The sequence below is a fragment of the Lygodium microphyllum genome, chromosome 17 (assembly GCF_053477565.2).
Source record: "Lygodium microphyllum isolate KBCC chromosome 17, Lygodium_microphyllum_v1.1.10, whole genome shotgun sequence".
NCBI classification, from domain to species: Eukaryota; Viridiplantae; Streptophyta; class Polypodiopsida; order Schizaeales; family Lygodiaceae; genus Lygodium; species Lygodium microphyllum.
The window spans coordinates 81,291,403-81,305,754 of NC_141151.1; the positions used below are offsets into that span (position 1 = coordinate 81,291,403).

General features: G+C 40.9%; 1 protein-coding gene across 6 annotated transcripts in view; it reads right to left on the reverse strand.

Annotated features, from left to right (window-relative positions):
- Positions 1-664: 664 nt before the first annotated feature.
- The window catches only part of LOC148022093 (PH, RCC1 and FYVE domains-containing protein 1-like), a 61,666-nt gene continuing 47,978 nt past the window's right edge, over positions 665-14,352 (reverse strand). For 4 of the 6 annotated variants that reach the window (XM_087697710.1, XM_087697713.1, XM_087697711.1 and 1 more), the window contains one exon: positions 666-1,631. In XM_087697710.1, coding sequence (XP_087553836.1) covers positions 1,505-1,631 — 127 coding nt within the window. In that variant the 3' untranslated portion in view covers positions 666-1,504. Of the gene's footprint in view, positions 1,632-2,614; positions 2,985-14,352 lie in introns of those variants that run through there. The other 2 variants (XM_087697716.1, XM_087697714.1) reach the window with 2 other exon arrangements.

Sequence of the window (14,352 nt, forward strand, 5' to 3'; positions counted from 1 at the left end):
TATATATATATACAAATCACATGGGCTTACATAATCTCACAAAGTTAATGCATATTGTGATTATACAAGAAGCTTTCCAAGAGAAACCTATCCTCTTCCACGATTTGCACATTTTTCAAAAGAGCTTGGAACATAAACAACTCTATGATGCTTATAAAATATTTCCACCAACCTTAGCACTTTGATTGTCATTATAAGTATGATGATCACCAAATATTTCCCCCGCATATTGGGTTTTTAATCTTGAATACTCAAAAGTAGTTTACTCATGTTTCAAATATAGTCAAAACGTGCCACACCTAAGTGTGGTGTTGTCAAACCTATTATCAATCAAATTGGTTTAAATTGCCTTGCAAATTTTCTCTAACACATTAAAATATTTCCTTTTTAGAACAGCCTTTCATGCAACATGAGACAGTTAGTGTAGTGTCATAACATGTAAGTTTAGACAAAATCTCACAAGAACAATTAGATCAAGAAGACAAAGTATTGGTTATAGTTTGACCTCCATATATTCCACTAAAGATTCTATGGCCTCCAACTGAAGAGAGCCATCTAAGTTGAATCCCTTTTGTTATCAGTAAAACTGGAGAAGATGGCATAGATGCCCTATATCCCAAACACATGCTTAAGCATATGGACTAAACAAAACATGCGAATAAAGGTCCACAATTGAGCATAAAGATCTTAAAATGCATGTAAAACACAAGTGGTCTTTTGAAATGTATCGAGCACAAGGCCAAATCAAACTCACTGCAAGAGGCCCACCACATGGCTTGACCTACTAAAACCTGGCTGCAGATTCTGGCATCATACAAAATTGAAAACAAATTCCCATTTAATAAGGCCCTTCATATACATTATTCTTTGAACATGCTCTTCTGAGAGCTGCTGCAAGAGACCGCTGGTACATATCATGTGAACAGGCTGGATGGCAAACTGGAGGCCAGTGACACACACCTATGCTCCTCAGTTCTTTCCACCCTTCTTATATACACATCCTGAGGACAACCAACCCTCATTTCAATTTGAACACAGACTAAACCTGATAGAGTATACAAAAGACAGGCATGTGCACACACACACTCTCTTCTACTTTCCTGAACCTTTTGTGCCAGTATAATTCCATCCGCTGGTTTGATAAGTTGCTCTTCAGTTGGAAAACTAAGGATGTACCAAAACGAGCTGAAGCTGAGGCCTCAGGTAGCTGCTTGAGTGATATATGTGAAGGCCGAAGTTTCCCTCGGATCTCTGGCACGAGCATGAAGACCCAGCATGCTTCCATAATCCAATTGGAAAAGCAACACTGCTCTGGCAAACAGAGTGTGAGCATACTGACCCAGGTATCATCTGTCTGACAACTTTACACCGTCGAGTGCAGCCTGAAAAAGCTTAGTTCATTTGCAACGGCTTGTAGCTTCATATCACAGCCAAGGTCACATGGAGGATTCATTGACATCTCATACCAAAACTGCTTTTGCCTTTCTGACTGGGCTACCATCCATTATTTTCCTGTTCTGGCCTCAAACAAGGTTGTCTTATCCATACTTTTCACATTGTACTTTTCAAAGATTCTCCCTCGGTTTTCCGCCCACCACAGTTCTGCCTGCTTTTCAGTAAATCGCTTCCTACTGCAAATGCACAAAGTTGAGTGAACATACAGGGAATATTTGCCAGGTACACATTTCATATATAATTCGACTATTCAAGACACACTACATGGTGGAACTAACAACAGCCAAAACACTACCAAGAAACCCCAGTCAAGGATTGCATGTAATTGAGTGCTGTTTCAAGCTGAGCACAATGAATTGAAATCCTACACTAAGAGCCCCAGGTTTATCTTCTATAATCAAGTCCCACCCTTCCGTTATATGTGTTCCATAATGCATTTAGGCGCTTACATTTCTGACCTCCCAATTCAATCTTTCATTCTTGCCTGCCTTTTCAAAATGACCACAATCACTCATCAGAAGACTAAAGACTATCTGTTGACCTCCCACAATATTAAAAACCCCTTCAGATTGACATGATAAATGTTCAATTTGCTGAACCTAATCCAGGTCACCAAGTTTCTCTCTCAATCAACAAACAAAGAAGACTTCATGTATTGATGTACCACGAGGTATGATGCTTTGCAAAGGAACTCGAGGATATCTTACAGAAATCTTCAATATGCAGAAAGTTTGATAATCTATAAGAACACTGAAGTAAAACCCATCTCCAAGACTAAAACACAGAGATGGGAAAAAAAACTCCAACAATATGACAAGGCTACGTACATTCCACTGCAGTGACACATCCGAAACTGATCTGCAGCCATCATTGTTGCAAGTATGACTCCTCCTTTAGGCTTTTCTTTTTTGGGCGTAAGCCATCTGTTGCTCATTTTAGGGTCTTTGGATGTGATGCGTGTGTACACCTTCCAACAAAGAAGAGGAGGAAGTTGGATGTGAAGTTCCAGTACCACATCTTCATTGGCTGCAGTCAGCTGACTCCAGAATATCAGCTCTAGGCTTTGGAGTCTGGCCAGGTTACAATCAGCAGGTATGTCTTCCTTGAAGATACTATCCATCACACACTATAACAGGTGGTCCTGATAAGCTTACAGAAGTGTGCTGGTCCAATGAGGTCTCTGCCTCAGAAGGAACCAACCCATAGATGCAACCTATTTAACGTTAGACATCATTGGCGAGTGGTGCTTCTGGGAAGGCACAGCCCCTTTCTTCACAAGATCCACCTCTCCCACCCTATCTTCCACCTTTGTTTCCTACTCTGCAAAAGACACCCACTCCACACCTACCATCACCACAAATCTTGCCGCCTTCACTAGGGATGCTTTTAGCAAATTCATCAAAGCCACTGGTGCCACTTGAAGTCATGCTAGAGCCAAAGGGGGCATGTGAGGTTGAGGAACCCCACGTTCATTGCCATCACGGTTACAACATCAACAAGGACGGCAGCATTGACAGAGAATAAAGAACCTGCTTTGTTGGGGCAGGGATTCAAACAATTAAAAATAGGCATTAGTAATGAAGTTTTGGCTGACCTGAGCTACAGGGCTATCAATATCAGAGAAAGAAAGCATCCACTAAGCTGGACACGCTCCAACGTCACACATCCTATCAGGGACATAAGGAAAAATAACCTAAACGAGTTGGGGCCACAAAGACATGTACAATGGACTGAGGATAAAATGACAACCCCTACTCAACTGAAACAAAGAAAACATAATGGTCTAGCTCCAACTCTATATAAAGTATTTCCAAGGCTGCTGTAAGTGCAAGGAAGAACCTAAGAATGATAATACTTTGAACTTAATCAACTTGATCAATTATCACCATGAAAATTAGGAGAGAGAGAGGAGTCGACACCACATTGAGAGGGAAACCGGCCCCTCCCCCTGTACACAAATTTATTGATACAAAACCACAGGCACCAAGTGCCTAAACCATATACAAAAAGGCTGATTTGCCACAATTCTCAAAATTAGGGTTTTGAAACCCTAATTTCTGCAAACTCCAGGCAGCAAGTTGATTTTCTTCTTTAGTGCTTGGATTAAATTAAGCTAAATAGAAAGTGTTTCTTGGATGAGAGATGGATAGGAGAATACAAAGCATACGACTAAAATTTTAGCATGAGAGCTTGTTTAAAACGAAGAGAAAGACCTCCAATGTATACATACGAGGCTTGGATGCTCAAAAGTGAAAAGTAGAGGTTACAAATGACAAGTGTAGGAACACTTATCACTTTTCTAGAGAAAAAAACTTCCAAATCTTCTACTCTACAAATCTCTCAAACAGTTAAGAATTTTAGATAGTTGTTGAAGATCCCTTGTAAAATTCCGGAGCCTTTGACACAAACAGAATTTCCATTGTGCAACTTTCAAAAATAGTAACCTCTTAAATTTTAAGAGTCGCCAAATTTAGCTTCTGGAGAGCTCATTATATAGGTTCATCGGTTTATGGTTTGTTTCTTCAAGCATAAATATCTGGTTTTACTTTCTCAAACCACTCAATATATAGGTTTCTGGTCAATGTGACTATCTAAGTATAAAAGTCTTAGTCATCTGAGCTCTTTGGTCAATCTGACCACCCAACTAAACTTTTAATTTCTCTTGGACATCTCGTCAATGACGATCCAAGTATAATTATAGGGCTTTTTGGCCATTCGCCTCCCTTAAATAGAAAGATGAACATTTAATCATATTTTGAAATACTTAAATAATACAAATCGCCTTTCAAAGTACATGAGCATAAAATTAATTTGAAATCATTAAGCCAATATACCTTGGCAACAATTGATATACAAAAGGTTTGTTATAATTGCTGAGAGATAAAAACTAAGTAATAACATCAGCTATTTTATCCCAAGTAGAGACAGACTCCAGTCTCAAGGTTACTAGCTTAATCTACTCACGAGCAAGGTGGTAGTTATGGAAACAAAGACAAAGGAGTACACATAGAGAAGTAGACATCAAAGGAATTAGATAAAGATGTAAAAAGAAAAAATGCCACTGGCTCTATAGGAAAAATAATTCATAGGGTAGAGGATTTATAATTGCTTTACTTTGTTTTATGGATTTTAATATTGAGCATCCTAAATTAGGTGTCATCTTTTATTCAACAATCTTAAAGAAATAATGAAACCTAACTTATTTCATTCAAGATCAAAAATGAGAAGCTTAAATTGTTTCATTCAACACATGACCTGTATTGCTTCATTTTGTATTCACAACATTGCTTCTTTTGGGTTCCAAAAGACATATTTTCTAATGATGACATATAAGATCGCCAATGCTAGAAAAAGTATCAAATATTCTAGAAACGGTATCGAAGATCCTATTGGTGTACCTATGTGTTATAGTCTCTTGCTGATACTTCCACCAAGCTTGAAAATAATGTTTGATTTATAAGAGCATAAAGAAAGTAGATACATGGATTCCATATGATTCTCCTTTTGGTTGAAAATTTAGATCATTACATTCAGTGATTGACCTATGAGACAGTCAAGATGTTCACGTTGATTGTTGTCAAACTTAATTGTAAATTCAAGTACATGCATTCATCATATGAGAACTCCTTGGCATTTTCTTTGTGTGTTGTTTTTGAGATGTAGACATTTCTTGAACTTCTATTGTCTACACAAGATTAGGATTTTTTGTGACAATCAAGAAATATCCATAATACACTTGGATTCATGACTAAATACTTTGTCTAGGTTTTGGAGCTCTATTCAACATCTGCTCAAGCATTTATTTTTTGGTCTAATGAGAATTACTTTAGTAGGTTAGTTACATGGCTAAGAAACATTTGAAAATTTGCTTTGTCTAGGTTTTGCAGCTCTATTCAACATCCACTCAAGCATTTATTTGTTGGTCTAATGAGAATTACTTTGGTATTAGTTACATGGCTAAGAAACGTTAGAAAATTCTCAGTTGCTTAGTTCCAAGATCATAGATATGTATTCAGATATGTGTCCACTTTTTGGATTTGAAGCCTACATATCATGAAAATCAATTGTATAAGACTCCTCAAAGCTAAGCCAAAAATAAAAAACTAAAAGACAAAAGGTAAAACCCAAGATGCATCAACATTGAAGCAAGAATGCAAGAACAGCTCAAAATATAAAAAAGAAAAGTAGGGCATCAAATTGCAAATTCATCAAGAAAGACCAGTACCAGTGCATTCTTGAACACCAAGTGTGCTTAAGATTCTATACTAATCCCAATGCAAACTAATCAAAGATTCTCAACTGTTTCTTTTCATTTTAGCAATTCATCCTACAGCAATGGATAGCATCCTAATCACAAAGCTAGGCTGCATAACTTGGAAATAACATATTCTACTCCATTTGGACATTTCTCATTTGCTGGGTAGGGCTGTTTTCAGTTTCCAAATCATCAAAAACACATTACTATTTCATTTAAGCTTAATGGAGCTGCAAACTACTACATTAGGAGTGTTGTTCTTGGATCCTAATACAATTCAAGATCTCGAATTGTCATGGTGGATTGTTTTTTCCTCAATTGAGAACCAGTTGTGAATCCAACTTGAGATGCCTATATCCATAATCCATAGGGTTAGGGCTGTCTAACCACCGTTTGGAATTTATTTAGCACTTGGACAGCACCTAGAGAAGCTTGTGTCAGGGGGTGCTGCCCAAGGTTAAAAAGCTTAAGATTAGAATGTCAAGTTGAGAAGAATACAAAAAGGAGGTTAAGGAAGTTGGGATGAGGAGATGGAGATAAGGAGTGACCCTAAGATTAGGTTCCTGGTTAAGCAACCCTAACCCTAGGCCATGGATTAAAGCAAATTGTCACAAGCATAAGAATTTGCTCCTAGCTCTAGGCATGATGAATAATATATTAGCAGTGTAGGCAATGGACCTTGGAATTATTATTGCCAAAGTCTTAAAGTGACACTTTCAACTTAACAAGAGTGGGTAGAGCATGAAATGTGAAATTTTGGCCAAAAGTTTGGGCAACCCAACTTCATTAGAATATGAGAAACTCAGCATGGGATTTCACATGCAAATAGGGAAAGGGAAGATTATCATTTTAATGATATCTTTCCATTCTAAGCCATGTGCAATCTGGGAGCGAGCTGGCTGTGTGGAGCTGAGGTGCAGCAGCATGACCTCCAAAACCAGTATCATGATCATCAAAGCAAGTATCATTATCAGCTGGACAGCATCATGGCACCTGGGACAATGTTGCTGGTTTTGATCAGAATTCAGCTGTGTGTCACTCTCTCTCTCCTCTGGCATCGATTTACTCATTTGGATCACATTAGGGCTGTGTGCCATGTTCTATCTCTTCTTCTAGCAACGATTGTCACACGTCACATAATAGAGCTGATTTGGGTTGCATGTTGCTGTAAATGACCCAACATGTAGACAAATATAAGTGTTAGAAGAGATTCGAATAGCTTGGGCATGCATGCAGCGTTCCAATCACTGCCAATGCTCTATATGGAATGGTGAGGCATGTTGATGCTTGATAGAGAGCCATTAGAACAGTTTTTGTCATATCAAAGCCTAATGTTTGTGAGAGGAGTAGTTGGTGAGACCGAGGGGACAAAGCAGGACTGATTTGGAAGAGCATACATTGAGAATTTGAGGACAAAACAAGGACTGATTTACTAATGTCTATTAGAGCTTATCGGCTGACCTATTGGATGCACTAATTGTGATTGCTAGAGATGGTGTTCCAGCACTAGGCATCACCAAATCTGAGCCTAGAATACAATACCAAGTACCAGCTCTTGTACTTTGAATCAAGAGATCTTTAGAAACTAAAAGAAATACTACCAAGGGTACTAAGGTTTGGGGTCAACAAGTGTCATCTTTTCAAAGTGGGAGCATTTTGGATCCACTCTTTAGTGTTGGTGAGGTAAGCATTTACAATTTAGTTTATTGGTACTACTACTGCTTAATACATATGTCACGGGGACATGAAATTTTTGAGATGCTTTAATTTTGCTGATAACATTTGATTAAGTTATTAATCAAATGTACAAGGTTATTTAGCACATGTAATGCACATGGCAGTTATTTCGTAGTAATAGGCCAAAGACCCCAAGGATGCAGTGGGTATCAAAGGCAAAAGTTGTGATAAGTTATGCCAGCTAGGTTTTGATGGCCAGTTAATGTCAGTTTTGACCCTAGGATAGTTTTTTGGCCAATAAGTATCAATGATGACACTAGGGACTAGCATTGATTAATTAATTAATGCCAATCTAAGGGTCAACAAAGGTTGGGAAACACTCCAAGTTGCAAATGGCCTAGCCAATTTAATTACGGATGGGCATGTTTAATTTTAGGTAGGGTCAGAAGGGCTAAAATTTGATGGATTTAGAAGGCTAGCACTTGGCAAAATGCCCATGCACACTGAGAAAAACTTTTTGGGCCTAATTTCAGCCATTTAGAATAGTTTTCAGCTTGGGAGAGAAAAGAGAGAGAGAGGAGATGCTGCTGGTCAGTTTTTAGACATGTTCTAAATCATTGGAGGCAGTTGACAACAGTCAAGAGGTCAAGAGCAACAAGCGACATCAATTGTGGCCCTAGGAGCTGTTGGCGACAGCATTTAATGCAAGTGACATCAGATTGGAAGCCTCCAGGCAGCAGGTGACAGTATTAAATGCTGATTAGTGCACGTTGTAGGCTGATTCAAGGGTTTTCCCGCATGAAAACTTTGAATTTTCTCTCTCTATCATTCTCTCACCTATTCCAACCCATTCTCAAGAGATCTCAGCATTTCTCAACCATTTGGAGTAGATCTCAGCCAGATTCGGTGGATAGCAAAGGGAATTCCCTAAATTTCTGCAAAAAGTAAGGCTTCATAGCCACCTCAAGATTTGTGCCATTAGTAGAAGGTATCATACACTGAAATCAGCACTTGCAATTTGTTGTATTGTCACGGATTTCAAATGCCCAGTCATCCATTGTAAATTTGGGGCAGCATTTGGTCAATTGGGGTACAATTACACAAGTCTTGGGTGAAAATCAAGGGGCAAATTGCCCAATTTTTGGGGCCAAAAAGGTGTCTACTGTCCAAGATTATTAAGGTAAAGTGTACATTTCAATTTATGTTTATTTGTTGATTGGAGTAACTAAGTGCTTGATCAAGGAATTACCACCCTCTCAGAGAAAGAAGACTGGTTTCAACATCTGAAGGCCATATTTGCTAAGGTAACAACATCTTCTTTAAGCAAGTAACTTGGTAAGATTATGGTTGCCCTGAGAGCAAGCACAAGTTGTTGTAATTTGATTTTGGAAAGGATGTCTTACAAAAATGATGATTGGCAAGAAAAGTAGGAATCCTTACAAGGAAGGCAATCATTGGGTGATTATGACCACCAATTGTTGGGTATTTGACTCACACCTTACTTACGCCTACGCTCATATGGGAGTGTCGGTGATCTGTAGGACACTGGGGCACTTTTTACTCTCGGTAGGAGAGGTTTTTTCCCCCAGACTTATGGTCTTATTATCGTATGTACTTATGTGCTTATGTTACACACATTTGGGCACTTAGTGTGTGTCGGGTGTGAACACCCCCCTACAACCCTAAGGTTTAAGGGTTGTACTTTGTACTTTCAGATTACACTCATTCAGTCTATTCTCTTGGGTGTTGTGCTTCAACTCTGTCTCTCTCACTCTCACACTGTCTACTGAATCTCTACTGTACCTCGATCCTCTGCTCTCACATTTGGTATCAGAGCAGTCCTCGCCAGTTTTGCCCCCGTGCCGTCAGCTCCAGCCGTCAGCGCACAGCTCCGCGTGCCCTGCCCAGCGCGCCACCTGTAAGCTGGAGGCGTCGCCTCCTCTGCGCAGCGAGCCACCCGCCAGCAACTCGCAAAAGCCTGCACATCAGCCCAAGCACTGTTCTTTCGTCAGACATCAGCGTCGTCAGCAGTCAGCTACTGCCACGTCGTCATCAGATTTCGCCAGCTGCAGACGTCACTCACCGTAAACGTCTCCTCGCGACTGTTCTTCCCGCCCGCCCGACGACCAGCGACTTGCCACTTTGCTCACGACAGTCCAGCCCGTCCTGCCCGCCGTTTTAAAACATTCCGTCTGCACCCCGCCACATCAGCAGCTACGTCGCCTGTTTGACCACGAGCAACTCTTCGTCAGACAACGCCCGTCAGACCACGTGCAGCATGCTCGTCTGACAACCACGTCAGGTAAAATTTTCAACATTTTTTTTTAATTTCAGCCCAGAACACAGTTTTGGAAGCGGAGGTTCACACACGGCAAGCACAGAACAAGTGCAGGGATAAATTTCATGCAAATTTCTGGATTGGATCGTCAGACATTTTGGGGCTTTTGTGTATTTGGAAGACAGTTGCATTTGGACTGCTGATACAGTCACAGAAAGACTGTTTTTGACAGAAATTTTGGCAAAAATTTTGGGGATTTTGACATAATAGTGTTGCATTGCACTGTTTGCACCTTGGGAAGAGTGCAGTAAAAGACAGTTTTCTGACAGAGTACGCCCTTGCACATTAATTGCAGAAACGTATTTGCTGCAATTTCTGGAAATTTGCAGATTTCCAGTTCGTACTGCTTTGACATTGCTCATTTTGTCTTTGGAAATTTGTCATCATGGCAAATCAGGGAGGTGATGTTTTTACGTATGTATCCAAGGAGGACAGACTGGACGGAAACAACTATTCCCTTTGGTCATTCATGATGAAAAATGTATTAGTGGCCAAGAATTTATGGGATTATGTCAGTGGAGAGGAAACTCGACCGGGAGTTGTAGCTCCCATTACTCCTCCTCCCCAAGGCGCACGTGGACAATGGGGACCTTAGCCCACTCCACCTCAGTCACTTCCTCCAAGAACTGCAGCTCAAAAAGCTTGGGATACCCGTGATGCACAGGCCTTGTCTCGCTGATTGCTCTGGCAGTTCAACGGTCCATCATACCTCATATCCGTTCGGCATCTTCTTCACGAGATGCATGGTTGACTTTGGAGCATATGTTTGCAGGAAAGAATGAGACTCGGATCTCTTTTTTGAAGAAAGAGTTGGAAACTCTGAAGATGCATGAAGGTGATTCTATGCAGGATCACTTAAACAAGTTTCAGGACTTGAGGGAGCAGCTCATGAATGTAGATGAGTATTTTTCGGATGCACAGTTGATATCCACCACCTTGAACTCCTTACCTCCTTCGTACTTGTCTTTTCATACTGCATTGAACCTCACCATGAGGATTGCTAAGCACCCACTCACTTTTATTCAGCTGGTTAGCTTGCTTCTAGAGGAGGAGCAAACACGGAAAAATAGTGGTGTGGATGCTATAGTCTCTGAGCAGGCTTTTGTGGCAAGACAGAAAGGCAAGAACAGCAAGGTTAAAAATGCTCCACAAAGTTCTGGTACTTCTGGCACATCGCAGAATCAGTCACAAGGGGGGGCGCAAGCAAAGAAAGGAAAATGTCATTATTGTAAGAAGCCCGGCCACTATATCACTGAGTGCAGAAAACGCATTGCCAAAGAGAAAAAGAAGGAGTCAGGAATGTCTGTTTCTACTACTCCTTCCACTGCTAGTGAGTCCACGTCCTTTGTTGTGGACAGGGACTATTGTTTTTACACTTGCAGTTATGACATCTCTTGGGCCGATCGAGCACTTAGCTCTACAGAGGATACTGACACTTGGTTCTTTGACAGTGGTGCTTCTAGACATATCACATCTCGCAGAGATTTGTTTGCTTCAGTTAGTGCACCTCCCGTTGGGAAATCGGTACAGTGTGCCAATAATGCATCATACCCTGTTCGTGGTATTGGGGAGATTCAGCTCACAGCCATTGATGGCTCCATTCTCCGCCTACAGGATGCTTTGTTTGTGCCTAGAATAAAGAAGAATTTGCTTTCTATTTCTTCTTTGGCACGTTGTGGTATGCAGGTCACTTTTGATGATGACCATTGCATGGTTCGAGAAAAAGAATGCATGACATTGGTCTTGACAGAATCTTTGTGTCATGGTTTATATGAGTTGGATGCTCTTTCAGTAGATCAGTCAGCATACTTGACATCCACTCTTACTCCTACTATGATACAGGCGGAGTTATGGCATGCTCGTTTAGGGCATGTAAACTTTGGCAGCTTGATGCTTTTACAGCGTACTCAGATGCTGGATGGCTTACCTCTCTTGGAGAGACCTCCTGAGCACTTATGCGAGGGATGCATTTTGGGAAAAATGCATCAGTTCTCATTTCCTCGTGATGTTGCTTTCAGAGCAACAACCAGATTGCAGTTGGTGCATTCAAATGTTTGTGGGCCTATGCAGACCATGTCATTGGGTGATTGTTATTATTTTGTGACATTCATTGATGACTTCACACGTTTTGCTGGGTCTATTGTTTGAAAAAGAAGTCAGAAGTGTATGATACATTTTTGGCTTTCAGTGCACTTGTTGAAAACCAATCTGGATGCCACATTAAGACTCTCCGTTCGGACCGAGGGGGGGAATACATGTCCTCTATGCTGAATTCTTTTTTGCAGCAGAAGGGCATAGTACATCAATATACTACAGCTTATACTCCACAGCAGAATGGGGTAGCAGAGAGGAAAAATCGGTCACTCATGGAGATGGCCAGATGTATGCTGAAGGCAAAGAGCTTGCCTCATAGTTTTTGGATGGAAGCAGTCATGTGTGCTTGCCATATTTTGAACAGATGCCCTACCAAAGCCTTGAAGACCATCACACCATTTGAGACTTGGTACAGCCGTAAACCTTCTGTTGGTCACTTTCGTACCTTTGGGTATCTTGCCTATACCCATATTCCACTTAGAAGAAAATTGGACAACAAGGCTGTTAAGTGCATTTTTATGGGATATAGCAATGAGAGCAAAGGCTACAGACTCTATGATCCCGTTACGAAGAAGGTTTTTGTCAGCAGGGATGTTGTTTTTGATGAAAAATCAGAATTATCCTTGGCTGGTTTGGACACATATCAGGCTACCCGTGATGTTTTTGAAGGGCTGCTGCCCATTACTTTTGGTGATTCAGCTGGAGGTTCACAAAATGAACCTAATGTTCAGCCAGCTGCTCCTATGGAAAGTGCAGAAATTCAGCCATTGGCTGATCGGAATATTCAGCATCATGCTGAAACAGAAATTCAGCAAGAGCTTGCACACAGCCAGGATGCTAGACAGCTACCTAGATGGTATTTGCAGACTATGCAAGATAGTCCTTTGGATGCACCCATGGCTGGTCGTACTAGACGGCAAACTCGCTTGCATGATTCAGCACATACCATGGAGTTTATTATGGCGGCAAGTACTTTTGATAATGAAGAGCCTGAATGTTATGAGGATGCACAACACAGTGTGCATTGGATGGCAACCATGCAAGCTGAATTAGATTCTATTACTAAGAATCAAACTTGGGATTTGGTGTCCTTGCCATTTGGGAAAAAAGCCATTGGAACAAAATGGTTCTACAAATTGAAAAGAAAAGCAGATGGATCCATTGATAAATACAAGGCACGGCTGGTAGCTAAAGGCTACGCACAGAAAAAGGGCATTGGTTACGATGAGACATTTGCTCCTACTTCCCGTATGACGACCATCAGGTCTATGATTGCTTTGGCTGCACATTATGGTTGGACAGTCCATCAACTAGATATCAAGACTGCATTTTTACATGGGGAACTTCAGGAGGAAGTTTATGTACAGCAGCCCATTGGTTTTGCAGTTGAAGGCTCAGAACATTTGGTATGCAAGCTAAAAAAGGCACTATATGGTTTAAAACAAGCTCCTAGAGCTTGCTATGAAAAGATAGATGCTTTCTTGCTTGGTCAGGGGTTTCTAAACAGCTCATCTGAGTCTACCCTTTACGTATGTAAAGAAGGGGGATCTATGCTGATTTTATGTCTTTATGTTGATGACCTTTTGCTCACTGGAACACATGCTGATCAGATTTCAGCATTCAAACAAAATTTGCAGCAAACCTTTGACATGTCTGACTTGGGAGTTTTGCATTACTACTTGGGCATCCAGTTCATACATAATGCTCGAGGTATTGGGTTATCACAGTCAAGGTATATTGGGCAGCTTCTTGAGAAATTTGGCTTACAGGATTGCAAGCCAGTTACTACTCCCACGGAACCTGGACTGAAACTTTCATTACATGATGGCAGTGATTTGTTTGATATACATACATATGCTCCTGCAGTTGGATGTCTTATCTATCTATGCAATACTAGGCCGGACATACAGTTTGCAGTTTCAGCTTTGAGCAGGTATATGCATCAGCCACGTATGTCACATTGGCAAGCTGTCAAGCGTGTTTTTCGCTACTTGCAGGTACTCGTTCTCTTGGGTTGCTTTATGCCAAGGGGGGACCACTGTAATTACATGCTTACAGTGATTCTGATTGGGCTGGTGATTATGATACACGTCACTCTACTAGTGGCAATTGTTTCTTTCTTGGCACTTCTTGCATTTCTTGGCTTAGCAAGAAACAATCCACTGTTGCCACATCGTCATGTGAAGCTGAATACAAGGCAGCTTTCACTACCACAGTTGAATGCGTATGGCTTAGACACTTGCTAGCTGATTTGGATGTATCTGTTACTGAGCCTACTCCATTGTTCACTGACAGTCAGAGTGCCATTGCAGTGGCACGGAACCCAGTGTTTCATGCTCGCACAAAACACATTGAGATTCACTATCACTTTGTCAGAGAGAGGCTACATGCAGGTGATATCAGCCTTGTCTATTGTCCTACCACCAGTAATGTGGCAGACGTCTTCACCAAAGCTCTTCCTCGTGACAAATTTGAAGCATTTCGCGATGCTTTAAATTTGATATCCTTTGGTGGCGGATGATCCTTGTACTCT